Source organism: Balaenoptera ricei, chromosome 6 (assembly GCF_028023285.1).
Source record: "Balaenoptera ricei isolate mBalRic1 chromosome 6, mBalRic1.hap2, whole genome shotgun sequence".
Taxonomy (NCBI): Eukaryota; Metazoa; Chordata; class Mammalia; order Artiodactyla; family Balaenopteridae; genus Balaenoptera; species Balaenoptera ricei.
In genome coordinates, this window is record NC_082644.1 from 95,848,975 (window position 1) to 95,865,404 (window position 16,430).

Genomic DNA, 16,430 nt, shown 5'->3' on the forward strand with positions numbered 1-16,430 from the left:
TTAAATGAATTTAAGGGAGTAGAATGTGACTTTATTTCTCAGCTTTCATTTCATAATGAAAATATTTTGATGTTAAAGTCCCCAGGTGATTATATGTACTTCAAATATCTTATACTTTGAATTAGATCCAGGTCTCGATGTGACAAATTTTGCTAAGGGTTTTGGGGGAAAGAATTCTATTGATAGCGTGTAACAAACATCTTAACTCAAGGTAGGACGGAGAATTTTTTTTCTCTTTTAAATGTCGGTATGTTAAAAATAATGTGTATAAATTAACACAGCTTATTCGTTAGCTAAAGGAATACACCTTTGTTTAAAACTGAGAAGAAATTAAAGATATCATATTAACTATTTTTTTCCTACTGAAAATTATTTATGTGCCCTAAAGATATACAGCTGTTTCTGGTTAACTTTCTGTATTTTTTTTTAATATAAATTTTGAAAGCATCATACTTTTATTTATTTATTTATTTGGCCCTGTCTCATGGCATGCCGGATCTTAGTTCCCTGACCAGGGATTAAACCCGCACCCCCTGTGGTAGATGCACAGAGTCGTAACCACTGGACCACCAGGAAAGTCCCTGTGTTTTCATAATTTAACTTCACATTAAACTAACTGGTGCCAGTATGATATATACAAAGGAACATCATACCCAAAGAACTTTGTCATAAGATTGCCTCATGCTGGAAAATGTGTTATGGTAGTGTGTGTACTGAAGAAAGCTTTAAAGAAAGGCCTGTTTGAGTTAGAGAAATATTTCTGGCTGACATAATTTTGAAAATCAGGCAAAGAAGACTGGTATGAGAGAGGCCCTCCCTTCAACTCTGTTCTTTTCCTTTCTTTTTTGGTCTAATAAAATCTTAGTTTCATTGATTTAAGACTGTTGGGGTTATGAGTACCTTTTCAGTGCCATAATGTGTCATTCTCATCCCAGCTTTGCAGTAAGAACTCAAAAGAATTATATCTTGGGCTCAGACAGTTGAGTCAGAAGCAGCCCAAGGGTTGCATTCTCCTTGCCTCTTTTCTCTCTTGTCAGTGATCAATCCATTCAGCACACAAATCAACAGAGTGTCTGACATGTACTAGGTAGTAAATATGTATTTTTATGTATATTCTCTTATTTTAAGTTCTTATAAGTTATGTATTCTCATTTTATGAAACTTGAATTTTAAGCCAAGAGAGGTTAGAGGTCCTACAAAGAGTCACAAAACTGGTACGTAATCACAGTTATCTCTGTGACTTGTGATAAAACAAAGGGAAATTAATGGTAGTAAAATCGTCATACTTAGACTCTTGAAATATTGCACATATATTTTTCTGTTGTACAATAAACATTTGTAGAGCATCTACTTTATACTAAAGTTTCTTAGAGTCTCAGGGGTATCAGTCTTATAGTGGAGCTAACACTTGTGAACAAAAACTAGAAAATGATATATTTTAAGAGGAAAGGGTAAAATACCGTGAAAGTTGAGGGAAAAGGAAAGTTATTTTGACAGACTTAATCGGAAATGCATATTACATGAGTGAATAATTTGTGTGAAAGCATCAAATTTAGTAAATTTGATTTGGATTGATTTAATGGTCAAAGGAAAACTTTTTTGGTATATTTGAATTTGCCTAAGCCAAATTGTTGTGTCAGATGGATGATAGTAATGCTAAATCTTCCATTAGAACAACCCTAAGGGATACAGAGGATACAGACATATTCCCTAATTGTATATTTACCAGAAGTAATGAATTACTTTGGAATGTGTCTTCATAGTAACTGTGTAATGATGGGCCCATTGTAGCTCTCATTCAGTTAGAGCTCCCATTTCCAGAATGTGTGTGCAGAGCTAACCAGGGTATGGCCTGAGAGAGAGAGAGGGACACACCCACACCCACACAGACAAACACACACACACGAGGACAAGGTTGGGGGAGAAGAAGTTCTTGAGGGGGAAAAGGGGTGTGCATGTGTAAATAAGCACAGAAAAAGAAGTCTGGAAGTTGTCACCCTACAGAAAATGAATGTGATTGAAGGGTAGAAGTAGAGAGGAAAGGGTAATTTTCTTTTTTTTCCTATTTACTTCTATAATAATAGTGATAGCTAATAGTTGTTGCTTACTATTTTTTTTTTTTTTTTTAAGATGTGGGAAAGCAGTTACCTTGTTCACTTCACACAGAGATTAAGTGCTGGAGCCATGATTTATAACTCGGCAATTAAGCTCCAGAGTCTGGACTCTTAAGCACTCTGTATTGCCTCTCAATGTGAGAATGGCTCAGTAAGGCAGCTAGTGTCCACTGACTAAAAGAAAAGATCATATTCATATATTATGCTGACTAGCCAATGTTCTAAACAGTCATCATCGTACAGGGCAATACTGAACAGTGCCCGTATACATATTTTGATGGATAGCAATATATATGTGTAGAGAGAGACATAGTGGTGTCACATCTTACATAGGGGTTTGGCTCTATAAAGACAGCATGGCCATGTATCATCAAAATAACTCTTGAATAATTCTTAAGTTTAGGGGAAATTGCTGCACTGGAGATAGACATCCTGTTTTTTAGTAAGTTTTTCAAAACTAGTTTTTCTTCCATATTGATACAGGTCACCATGTCTTGAGTTATCACCAGATGCATACCATTAAACCTTGGCATCACTTCATTTGACGATATATACACACCATCGAAAATTTACGTCTTCCAACTCATGTTCACTCCTGGGCACATTTTATTGTGTGGAATGGTGGGTTGCAATATTTAAATTTTTATCTCTCTCTTTTTTTTCTTCCCATGAGCACATAGAGATGAATTCCCATGTTAGTACAAGTATGACGATATTACCCTACTGAATTCACACATACGTTTGTATAGTTTGTTTTGTTGTTTGTTTTTGCATAAAAGGGCCTCTCCCTAAGAGGTAATAACAGTTAACAGTTTGGTTGGGTATTCTTGCAGACCTTCTTTTATGCATTAGCTGCATGTGTACGTACCTATAGAAATATGTATTTTTCTGTTTTCCCCCTGTAAATGATTTCTTACTGTACATATTCATATAAATATGGTTTTCTTTTTGTCATGTCAGTGCATGTAAAGCTGCTACATTGTTTTGAATCAATGCATTGTATTCCTCAGATTGGTTATGACATAATTTGCTAAATTTTAATTTAATTATACAATTAACAAACACTTTATTTTAAAGAATTCAGATATAATTAAATAATATAATCAATATAATTAAATAAATTTAAAGCCCCTTTGATCATCTTCCCTACTCCTAAGCTTCTCTCAGGAGATAATAACAGTTAACATTTTGGTGTATTGCAGACCCTTTACTGTGCATTCCATGTAAATGTATGTACCTGTAGAAATGAATAGTGTTTTCATTTTTGCCCATAAATAATTACATGCTGTAATTTTTTTCAACATGATTGTGTTTGGTTTCTTGTTTTTACTCAACAGCATGTCTTGGGGATCTTCCCATGTTGATGTTGATCTACCACACTCTTGAATTGCTCTTGTATAGTATTCCATAGTACAAGTGATCATGGTTTAACTGTTCCTCTGATGATGGTCGTTTAGATTGTTTTCATTTTTTTCACAGCATTGTAAACAACACTGCTTTAATATTCTTGTATGACACTCCTTGGGCACTTGAGTCAATTTTAAATTTAAAATTTTAATTGATAACTGCCAAATTGTTTTTCAGAATGGCTTTACTTGTTTTCTCACAAGAGTATATGAATTTCTTCACACCTTTGATAATTTATTAATATTAAGCTGTAAATTATTTTGCCAATTGAAGGTGTATGAAATAACATATTTTTAAAATTTCTTTTTCCTTGATTACTGATGAGTTGAGGACTTTCCTTTGTTTAGTTTTTTGGTATATTTATTAGTCATTTATAGTTTCTCCTTTGTGACTTGCCCATTTTTCTGTTGTGTTTGTTGTCTTTTTCTATTGATTTGTTGGAATTTGCCTTATTGGTTAAAAAAAATTTTATCCCAGTCTTTTGTTATGTAGAAGTTTTAAATTTTGATGATGTCAAACTTGTAAATCTTTTCCTTTATGGCTTTTTTCTGTTCTTAGATTGCTAGATTTTTTAAAGGGGAATGTTGAATTTTTATCAAATGACCTTTTACTTTCTGTCTAAAGGAGTGATCATAATAATTTGTTAGTATAGTGCATAATTTTTTTTTTAAAGGTAACTTGTATACCGAGGTAGGTACTTTTTTATTTTTTTAACGTGACTTTATTTGGAAATAGCGTCTTTTTAAAAAAAATGTATTGATTTAATTTATTTATTTTTGGCTGTGTTGGGTCCTCATTGCTGCACGGGCTTTCTCCGGTTGCCATGAGCGGGGACCACTCTTCATTGTGGTGCTCGGGCTTCTCATTGTGGTGGCTTCTCTTGTTGTGGAACATGGGCTCTAGCAGCGTGGGCTCAGTAGTTGTGGCTCACAGGCTCTAGAGCGCAGGCTCAGTAGTTGTGGCGCACGGGCTTAGTTGCTCTGCGGCATGTGGGATCTTCCCGGACCAGTGCTTGAACCCATGTCCCCTGCACTGGCAGGCGGACCCTTAACCACTGCGCCACCAGGGAAGCCCTATAGTGAATGATTTTAATGAATTTCTAACTATTGGACCTTCCTTAAATTCTTTGGATAAAATCTACTTGGTTATGATATATTATCCTTTTGAAAAACTAGGTTTCAATTTGTTATTGATGTATTTGTGCACCATACTCATAAGTTAGAATTATAGTGTATCTTCTTCCTCTCTTTTTTCTTCCCTCCCTCTTTTCCCTCCTCCCTTCCTCCCTGACTCTTTCCCTTCCTCCTTCCCCTCTCCTTCTCTCTTCTTTCTTTTCTCTATAATTTTTTATGCTGCAGTTATGTTGTTTATAGACTGATTTAAGTTTTTCTAAACTCTATAATGGTTATATAACATAAAAATGAGTAATCAAAAATTATTTGGTAAATGTTTTGCATAAATTTATCTGGGTCTAGCACCTTTCTTAGGATAGATAGATCTTGGATTACCCTCTAACTTTTTTCCATAGTTATTTGTTTGTTCAAGTTTCTACCTGTTTGTAAGGGAATTTTGCTAATATATCGTTTTTTAGGAAAATTGTCCACTTCAACTATATCTTCACATTTATTAGATTAAATGCATGTTTTCTTATAATAAAAAAACTCTAAAATTATTTCCTTTTTTTTTTTTTTGCTTCTAATATTATGTATTATTTTCATTCCTTCCCCTCTCCCCTCCATTTTTCAGACTTGCTGAAGAATGTTCTGTTTTATTGGTCTTTTCCAAGAAAAGCTTTGGGTTGGCTTTATTGATTGCCTATCTCTATCTGCCTGTTTTAGCATCTAATTAGTTTCTACTTTCATTTTTACAGTTTGCTTCTATTTCTCTGGCTGGGTTAAAAAAAAATTTTTTTTTTGTACTTTTTCCTTTAATAATTTCACTTACAGAAGAGTTGCCAGACTAGGTCAAGGAACTTCTATATACTTTACCCAGAATCACCAACTACTGACATTTTGCCCCATTTATTTTATTTTTTTCCCAGCTTTATTGACATATAGTTGACAAAATTATATATATTTAAAGTGTGCAGTGTGATGATTTGATATACAAATACATTGTGATTACCACAATCAAGTTAATTAGCACGTTAATCACCTCACAGTTACCTTTTGTGTGTGTGCGCCCGCGTGTGTGTGTGTGTGTGGTGACAACACTTAAAAATCTACCCTCAACAAATTTTAAGTATATAAGATAGTATTATACAGTATTATTAACTAGTCATTGTGCTGTACATCAGATCCCAAGAACTTATTCATCGTATAACTAGAAGTTTGTACTTTACCATTTCTCTGAATGTTTTTGTCTGTGCATAGTAATTTTTCAGAACCACTTGAGTGTGAATTGGAGACATTTTGCCCAGTTACTTCTGATTACTTAAGTGTGTTAATTTTAAGAACCACATTACAGTTATCAAAATCAGGAAGTTTAACAGTGATACAATACTGTAATCAAAGCCACAATCCATATTGAGATTTCATCAGTTGTCCAAAAAGGTCTTTTATAGATGTTCTTTCTCACTTGGGGATATGATCTAGGAAATGTGTTGCATTTAGTTGTCTCTTTAATGTCATTTAATCTGGAACATTCCATCAGCCTTTTTTGTGTGTGTTCCTTGACCTTGACATTGTTAAAATATAGGCTAGGTGTTTGTTGTTGTTTTTTTCAGAATAACCCTCAATTTGAGTGTGTATAATTAAATTAGTTCAGGTTATACATTTTGGTAGAAATACTACGGAAGTGATGATGTGGTCTTAGTGCATAATATCAGGAATCACCTGATATTGTTTGTTTACAGTGATGTCTGCAAGGTTTGTCCACTCTAAAGTTATTACTTCCCTCTGTAATTAATAAATAATTTGTTAGGAGACATTTGAGATGATGTAAATACCTGTTCCTCATCAGCCTTTCACCTCTGGGTTTATTTTGTTATTCTATTTCAAGCCTGTCATATTGAAATTTTAGTTTATTTATTTCAGGCTTTATTTTCTTACATACTTAAGATTATAAATTTTCTTAATGTATCACTTTGACATATTAACTGGCATACTTACAGTAGGGTTGGGAATGAAAGGAGACAGTAGTTGGGGAGATTGTCTATAATAATGTACTACTAGGAAACTGGCAATAAGATCCTGAACAGAGTATTTTAAAGTTGCCCCGAGTCACCCATGTCTTAACAAAATATTTCCAGTGTTGATTTAAAGAACAAAAGATATGTTTTATGATGATCATGATTGTCACACTTATGAGTATGTTCTAGAAAATTATGAAATTAAGAAGTGTGTTTCTTTAGTGCCACTGGTACCTCAGGACTTGTTTAATATACAGTATCTCAGATGACATATTTACTTTATCATTTCAGGAGCAGCGGCGATGGCATGGAAGAATCCTCTGTCAAGCTGGTTTACTGCTATGCTCCACTGCTTTGGTGGAGGAATTTTATCTTGTGTACTGCTTGCGGAGCCTCCACTGAGGTTTCTTGCAAACAACACTAATATATTACTGGCATCTTCAATCTGGTAAGCTGCCATTGTGGTGAACTATGAGACATTTAAAAAATTGTTCTGTAACTTGTTAGTAAATGGAATTTTTTTCTTAAAAAAATATTTTATGTTCTTAAAAGTTAATGCATATGCAAGGGAAGGAACCCAAATAATGCCAAAGGTTTTAAGTGCAAAGTATGTCTCTTTCTCACCCTTCTCCCTTATCCTCTCCCAGAGGTAGGTATTGTTGTCTCATGTATCTTTAGTGGAAGCATTTCAAATACGAAAGGGCATCAAATATTTGACCCTCAACAGTTGATCTTGTGAACCTAACCTATACACACAGTTATACAACATGATAATCAAGAATGTGACCAACTACACAAAAAGTCCAAGTGATTATGATATTTATGGTAATTGTTTTTGGTAATTGTCATACTATCTGATTTTTCAGAGCCTTATGAAATTTAACATTAATTTTATTTTGAATTTAGTTTTGAAGTGAAGAAAAAAATGTTAGTAGGAATTGCTTTGGATTCTTACAAGTTCAGCTTCAGTTATCTTTAAGATGAATGATACATCAAGTTAAAAAAAAAGTGTAATACAAATCAGAGAGCTTTGTTATACCTAAAGCAAAAACCGTGCTTTTGATTAGAAACCATAGCAATGAAATACGTAACATTAGGAGCACTTGAAGTTAATTTTTATTGTGATAATTTTATTGAATATGTAACCAGTCATAAAAGGGAATATTATAAATAGTAGTAGCAATGGTACAAATAGTGGAAACTAGTGGCAGTAGAAACTATTAAGAGTAGAACAATAAATTTGATAGCTAATATTTATTGAGTTATTACCATATGTCAGCTAAATTCTTTATATTCATTGTCATGTTTAATCACCAGAGTCCAATGAAGTAGCTATTATTATTTCCATTTGAAAAATGAGAAAACTGAGGCATAGAGGAACTTTGCTGAAATTTTCGTATTTAGTAAGTGATTGAGCTAGGATCCAAAACCAGGAAGTTTCACTTTAGAGCCTTGCCACTTAACAGCCACTGTCTCTCATTGATTTGTTTAACCATCTCTTAAAGTATATTCTTCCAGTTGCTATGTGTTTTAAAACACTTTCTCAAGGACTTCTATTTCTATAGCAATATTTTAAAAGGATATTAACATTTTGGAGAATTTTTTTTATGTGTGTAGATGCTTAAACTATATGAAAAGTAGGATATCCAGAATCTGACACTTTTCGTCACTTCCACTTCTGCTCCTGTATACTAACTACCGCTATTGCTTGGACAGTTGCAGTAGCTTCCTAAGTGGGCTAGCTGCTTCTTTCATTATCCCCCTGAGTCTTTTCTTCACATAGTAGATAAAGTGATTATTTTAAAATGTTAGAACGTATTACTTCTATGCTCAATAGTTTCTTATCTTACTAAGAGGAAAATTCAAAACTCTTAACGTAGCCTATAAGACCCTATAAAATCTTCCCTTCCACTCTCTTTGTTGTAATGTCTTTATACTGTACCGCCTGCTCAGTCTGCGCTAGCCACGTTGGCTTTGCCATTTCTTGAACACAAAGATGTTCTTCTGCCTCAGCGCCTTTGTGCTTGCTCTCTTTTCTCTGTGATGTTCTTTTCCCAGAAGGCTCATATTTTCTTTTCTTGGAGAGATCCTCTCTGAAAAAAAACACCTCCTCTCCCATGACTATCATATCATACTTCTTTTTTTTTTTTCCCTAGATTTATTACTGTCTGATGTGTTGTCTGTTTATTTCTTCTCATGTTGGTTTGTCTCACTCCACTAGAATAACAGCCTATCAGAGAAGGGACTTTGTTTTGTTAACTGTGTGCCAAGTATTGTTCTAAGTTCAGTAAGTACATTGCTAAAGCTGGTTTGGTGGTGCTGAACTCTCTCAGCTTTTGCTTGTCTGTAAAGGTTTTAATTTCTCCATCACATCTGAATGAGATCCTTGCTGGGTAGAGTAATCTTGGTTGTAGGTTTTTCTCCTTCATCACTTTAAGTATATCCTGCCACTCCCTTCTGGCTTGCAGAGTTTCTGCTGAAAGATCAGATGTTAACCTTATGGGGATTCCCTTGTGTGTTATTTGTTGTTTTTCCCTTGCTGCCTTTAATATGTTTTCCTTATATTTAATTTTTGACAGTTTGATTAATATGTGTCTTGGCGTGTTTCTCCTTGGGTTTATCCTGTATGGGACTCTCTGTGCTTCCAGGACTTGATTAACTATTTCCTTTCCCATATTAGGGAAGTTTTCAACTATAATCTCTTTAAATATTTTCTCAGTCCCTTTCTTTTTCTCTTCTTCTTCTGGGACCCCTATAATTCGAATGTTGGTGCGTTTAATGTTGTCCCAGAGGTCTCTGAGACTGTCCTCAGTTCTTTTCATTCTTTTTTCTTTATCCTGCTCTGCAGTAGTTATTTCCACCATTTTATCTTCCAGGTCGCTTATCCTTTCTTCTGCCTCAGTTATTCTGCTATTGATCCCATCTAGAGTATTTTTAATTTCATTTAGTGTGTTTTTCATCATTGCTTGGTTCCTCTTTAGTTCTTCTAGGTCCTTGTTAAATGTTTCTTGCATTTTGTCTATTCTATTTCCAGGATTTTGGATCATCCTTACTATCATTATTCTGAATTCTTTTTCAGGTAGACTGCCTATTTCCTCTTCATTTGTTAAGTCTGGTGTGTTGTGACCATGCTCCTTCATCTGCTGTGTGTTTTTCTGTCGTCTCATTTTGCTTATCTTACTGTGTTTGGGGTCTCCTTTTCACAGGCTGCAGGTTCGTAGTTCCCTTTGTTTTTGGTATCTGTCCCCAGTGGCTAAGGTTGGTTCAGTGGGTTGTGTAGGCTTCCTGGTGGAGGGAACTAGTGACTGAGTTCTGGTGGATGAGGCTGGATCTTGTCTTTCTGGTGGGCACGTCCACGTCTGGTGGTGTATTTTGGGGTGTCTGTGGCCTTATTATGATTTTAGGCAGCCTCTCTGCTAATGGATGGGGCTGTGTTCCTGTCTTGCTAGTTGTTTGGCATAGGGTGTTCAGCACTGTAGCTTGCTGGTCATTGAGTGATGCTGGGTCTTGATGTTGAGATGGAGATCTCTGAGAGATTTTCACCGTTTGGTATTACGTGGAGCTGGGAGGTCTCTTGTGGACCAGTGTCCTGAAGTTGGCTCTCCCACCTCAGAGGTACGGCCCTGATGCCTGGCTGGAGCACCAAGAGCCTTTCGTCCACACGGCTCAGAGTAAAAGGGAGAAAAAATAGAAAGAAAGAAAGAAAGAAAGAGGCTATAATATAGTGAAGTAAAATAAAGCTATTATAAAGCAAAGCTATACAGACAAAATCTCACCCAGAAGCGTATACATATACACTCACAAAAAAAAGGAAAAGGGGAAAAATTAATATATCCTGCTCCCAAAGTCCACCTCCTGAATTTGGGATGATTCGTTGTCTATTCAGGTATTCAACAGATGCAGGCACATCAAGTTGTTTGTGGAGTTTTAATCCGCTGCTTCTGAAGCTGCTGGGAGAGATTTCCCCTTCTCTTCTCTGTTCACACAGCTCCTGGGGATCAGCTTTGGATTTGGACCTGCCTCTGCGTGTAGGTCGCCTGAGGGCGTCTGTTCCCCGCCCAGACAGAACGGGGTTAAAGGAGCAGCTGCTTCGGGGGCTCTGGCTCACCCAGGCCTCGGGGAGGGAGGGGTACAGAGGAGGTGGGGCGAGCCTGCGGCATCAGAGGCCGGCGTGACGTTGCACCGGCCTGAGGCGCGCAGTGCGTTCTCCCGGGGAAGTTGTCCCTGGATCACGGGACGCTGGCAGTGGCGGGCTGCACGGGCTCCTGGGAGGGGCGGTGTGGAGAGTGACCTGTGCTCGCACACAGGATTTTTGGAGGCGGCAGCAGCAGCCCCAGCGTCTCACGCCCGTCTCTGGGGTCCGCGCTGATAGCCGCGGCTCGCGCCAGTCTCTGGAGTTCGTTTAGGCGGCGCTCTGAATCCCCTCTCCTTGCGCGCCGCGAAACAAAGAGGCAAGAAAACGTCTCTTGCCTCTTCAGCAGCTGCAGACTTTTTCCCGGTCTCCCTCCCAGCCAGCTGTGGTGCGCTAACCCCTTCAGGCTGTGTTCACGCCGCCAACCCCAGTCCTCTCCCTGTGATCCAACCGAAGCTGAGCCCCAGCTCCCAGCCCCGCCTGCCCCGGCGGGTGAGCAGACAAGCCTCTCGGGCTGCTGAGTGCTGCTCGGCGCCGAGCCTCTGTGCGGGAATCTCTCCGTTTTTTCCTCTGCGCCCCTGTTGCTGTGGGATCCGCGCTGATAGCCGCGGCTCACGCCCGTCACTGAAGTTCGTTTAGGCGGCGCTCTGAATCCCCTCTCTTCGGGCACGAGGAAACAAAGAGGGAAGAAAAAGTCTCTTGCCTCTTCGGCAGCTGCAGACTTTTTCCCGGACTCCCTCCCGGCTAGCTGTGGTGCACTAACCCCTTCAGACTGTGTTCACGCCGCCAACCCCCATCCTCTCCCTGCGATCTGACGAAGCCGGAGCCTCAGCTCCCAGCCCCGCCCGCCCCGGCGGGGGAGCAGACAAGCCTCTCGGGCTGGTGAGTGCTGGTCGGCGCCGAGCCTCTGTGCGGGAATCTCTCCGCTTTGCCCTCCGCACCCCTGTGGCTGCGCTCTCCTCCGTGGCTCCGAAGCTTCCCCCCTCTGCCACCCGCAGTCTCTGCCCGCGAAGGGGCTTCCTAGTGCGTGGAAATCTTTCCTCCTTCACAGCTCCCTCCCACTGGTGCAGGTGCCGTCCCTATTCTTTTGTCTGTTATTTCTTTTTTCTTTTGCCCTACCCAAGTACCGGGGGAGTTTCTTGCCTTTTGGGAGGTCTGACGTTTTCTGCCAGCGTTCAGTGGGTGTTCTGTAGGAGCAGTTCCACGTGTAGATGTATTTCTACTGTATCTGTGGGAAGGAAGGTGATCTCCGCATCTTACTCTTCCGCCATCTTCTCTCCTCTCCCAGTACATTGCTAAAGGAACGGACAGCTTGTGTTCTGTTATATGGGAGTTCTATAATTAGTAGCAAGAAATTACAGATCTTGGTTAGTGATACACTAAATGAAATAAAAGTGCTTGTCTGTAAATATATACTTCCTTGGCTGAAACAAAAAGATATGTTAGAAATGGAAAATAAGTGCATTTTTATGTAGTGAATTAATAGTATAGTATTTAATTATTTGATAACTTGAGATCTTTTATTATGCCCATTTTACATAAGAGGAAATTGAGGCTTGAAGAGTTGGTAAATGACGGGGTCTGGATTTCAACTTAGCATGATCTTAACCAAGAAGAGTTTTCATTATGAACAATATGTGTTTTTTAATTTAAAAGTTTTAATTAATATTGGGTAGGTACAAAGGAACATTTATAAAAATATGCAGAGTATAAAGAATTATGATATAATAAAAACTTGTATATCCATCATTTAGATTAAGAAAAAAATTGCCACTTACAAAAATATTTTATTATAAAGTGAAAATTCAGAAAACCACAAAAACCAAATATATAGCCTAGTGAATTGTTAAGTATATCCTTGAAACCATGACCCAAGTCAAGAAATAAAGCTTTGCCATCTATCCCAGAAGTTCCTTCTGGGTGTCATATTCCAATCACAACCCCCCTCCCACCTTAATCAGTACGATAACACACTATTATCCTGACTTTTATGGTAATCACTTCTTTGGATATTTTTATAATTTTATCATCCAGATGTTCATCCCAAGACACTATAATTTCGTTATGCCCATTAAAAAATCTAACGTCTCTCTTATTTTATAGGTTCCCCTTCCATTCCTTTTTTCCCTTATAGTTTATCTCTTGAAGAACCAGAGTCATTTGACATGTAGACTTTTCCATAGTCATGAGTTTGTTGATTGCATTCTCATGGTGCAGATCATTATATTCTCTGTTCTCTGTGTTTCCTGACAATTGGCAGATGGATCCAGAATCCAAATCAGATTCAGGTTAGATCCTTTTATTTTAGCAAGACCATAAGAGACCCAAAATGTCTGATTAGCTTTCTTTTTGTTGACATTAGCACTCTTACGCTTAATGACTATCGTCTGTTAACTGAGAATTACAAAATGGCAATAGTCGAATTCTGTCTTTTCTTCCTGTGTATTAGTTGGAATAGTATTATAAATAAATACTTACTACTAATCATTCATTATTTGTTTACCCAGTTGTATAGTTCATATAGGAAAGGCAGGATAAATACTTGATTCTTTCTCTTTATTTACCAGTTTTCAAGATTTTGATTTGGTCCCCTGCTATTCTCCAGAGGTGACCAGTTTTGTTTGTTTGTTTGTTTGTTTAATTTTTTTTTTTTTTTTAGTAAATATGAACTCATGAATTTAAGCATATTTTATGGATTTCAATAAATTGGAATTTTCTCATTATTGAAGCTCAAATTGTTCCTTTGTTGGCCAGTGGGAATTTCTTCAGATTGGCTCTTGAGACTTTGATTAGCATCCTTGCTACTTAATATAAGATTCATCTTGTACTTTCTTCTGGAATTACTCATTTCTCTAAGAAGCTCTGGTTCCTTTTAGTGAGAAATAGTATTTCAAGACCACTATCTGAGCACTAGACATGTTCATTATTCCTGAATTGGTTGTTTCTAGGTCTTTTCAGTGGACAGAGCTAGGAAAAATAAGGATAAAATAACTCATGAGTTCATTTGATATTTCTAATTCAAATTCAAGATCATAGAACTTTTATTTAACTTTTCTCCATTACATATGTATCTTCTTTCTCCCACACTAAGAATTTTGATTCTTAAGGGCACAAGACATGATAGAATTAGGATATTCCAACACTGCTCATTTATTCTGTATTGTTCATGCAATACACAATAGTTTTGAAGTAATAGTAGGAATACCACCACTGATATGATTACTGAAAATATTAACTTTTTGGGTATACACTTGTCGTTCTCTTCCTATTTTTTAAATAGATGTACTATTCTACACTGTCTCAGTAATAGCTATTATGTACTATACTCTTACCTTTTTATTCCCACTCAGCCTTAGTTTTATAACTAACTGTATATTTAATGTTTATCACCAGTCCTTATGTCTGTGTCACTAGTAATTTTGGTTTTCTGAAGGTTTTTCTCTAGTAGGTTCATCTGGAATAGTAGTCCCTGAATTCTCATGTGTTGATAAATTTGTTTGTGTCTTTTTACTTGAAAGTCAGTTTTATTGGATATAAAATCATAAGATCATACTTTCTTTGAGTATTTTAAATGTTACTCAGTTTTCTTGTGTTACAAAACATTGCTGTGAAAAACTCTGATGATCATTTAATTTTCTTTCCCTTATGAGTCACATGCTCTTCTTTTCTAGATGTCCAAAAGTTTCTTTTCTTTTTTCTTTTCTTTTTTTTTTTTTATTAACATCTAGTAATTTAAATATTTCTAGGTGTTGGTCATTTGGGGTCTGTCTTCTTAGGTACATGGTCTGTTCTTTTTAGTAGCTACATATGTTTTTTTAAACTGAGAAAGTTATTTTAGTATTTGTACTCCTCTGCTTTGGTTTTCTCCAGGAAGTCCTATTGGCTGTTTTTTTGCCCTTCTTCAATGAACCTTTTTATATCTTTAAAATTTTTAAAAAATATTTTCTTTTTTACCTTCTATTTCTTTGAAGGCACTGTTATTTTATTTCTCTTTGTTTTCCTTCTAGTTTGGTCTTCATTACTAAAATAACTTTCCTTCTTTATCTTTTTATTCTTCCTGAGTATTGTATCTCCAGTTCTCAGTTTTTCTAATTCTGATGTACATTGTTCTTTTATATGTTGTATCGCTTTTCTTAATGTCTTTACCTTGTTTTGAAATAGGAGGTTGCAGTTTTGACCTGTTTTGTGGACCCATTTTCCCGAATACTTTCATTGTAGGGATTTTTTTTCTCTTATAATAAATGTGTATGGGGTTTGACCTTGATACTTTTCTGTTGGTAATTTTTATGAGAAATCAGGTTTCTTGAACCTTCAAGATAAAGTGGAATTCAGGAAAGATTTTCTGACTTCGTAGAGCTCTTGTCCTGTGTCTGTTGTTTTTATGTAGTGTTCAAAAGATGATGACCTGCTTTCTGAGATTTCCTGGGTCTTTTCCCCTTCCCCAGTTTGGTCTAGACCTTCCCCTTCTTTTGTTGTTCTATCCTGCTCAGTTTTGATTCTACATCAGCAGTTTCTTCTTATTATTGGACTTGTTCTAGAAGGGAGCCTGGGTGGATCGTTTTCAAAGTTCACAGGAACTACATTGGTCCAACCCCTTCAGACGTTATCATGGACCCTTTGTCTCACCTGGTATTGGAAATGTCAGAATCCTTCCAGTTCAGCTGTTGTTGTTTTCCAGGTTGGCCTTCTGTGCTTTCTAGTGAATTCCCATTAGCTATTTTGAAGCTGTTTTGTTCTTAGGTCCATTAGTTGCCACCTTGCTGCTTTCTTCTTCCTGCCAAGCAGTTTAGTTCTATGGATGCTGGTGATTTGCCTTTACCCATTTGCATTTTGGGATTTAAAGGGATACCTTGTCACATAGTTTTGTTGTAAGTGCTACGGATGGGATTTTGGCTTTGCTATCTACTTGCCCTGTTTTTATGAGGGGATTTGAAGAGATCAAAATCTAGGCAACTACTGCTGCCACCATCTTCCCAGAACAGTTGCCATTAGTTTTGATGTCCCCGTATGACCCTCCACCCTCAGCCCGATCCCATCTTTTCTCTTCCTTACTCATAGGTAACAATTACCCTTAATTTTGTACCTTTCATTCCTTTACTTTTCTATGCAGTTCTGACATATATTTTTCTAAATAATATAGTTTTTGAAAATTTTATAAATGGAATCATATGTATGTATTTTTCAGTGACTTGCTTTTTTTGTTCAGCCTCTGTTCCTGAGATTCAGTCTTATTGTGTATGCTTGTAATTTATTACTTTTCACTTCTGTATAGCTTATCAGAATGAATCGTCATCGTATATTCATCCATTTCTCTGTTGACATAGAGTTGTTTCTAGTATTTTTTCTATTACAGTATTGCTAAGAACATGATGTACATGGGTAAGATTTTCTCTTGATATAGCTTAATAGTAGATTTACTGAGTTATAGGGAAAGTGATTTTTAAGCTCTACTAGATAATGAGAAATCATTTCCCAAAATGATTATAATAATTTACATTACCACTGTATTGTACTTAATCTAAGAACTGGACTTTACCAATAACTTATATACTTATATTTCTCTCCCCAATCCCATCTCTCTGCAATTTTTCCACAGTTAACCTCTACCCTGTGTTTATCTTTGTGTTTGTATTTTTTAAAAAGGTGT

The 16,430-nt window shown here is 36.8% G+C and overlaps 1 protein-coding gene across 2 annotated transcripts in view; it reads left to right on the forward strand.

The window, feature by feature from the left end:
* The window catches only part of TMEM38B (transmembrane protein 38B), a 70,044-nt gene that overhangs the window by 13,241 nt on the left and 40,373 nt on the right, over positions 1-16,430 (forward strand). For both annotated transcript variants that reach the window (XM_059926521.1, XM_059926522.1), the window contains exon 2: positions 6,943-7,099. In XM_059926521.1, the coding sequence (XP_059782504.1) occupies positions 6,943-7,099 (157 nt within the window). The remainder of the gene's footprint in view (positions 1-6,942; positions 7,100-16,430) is intronic.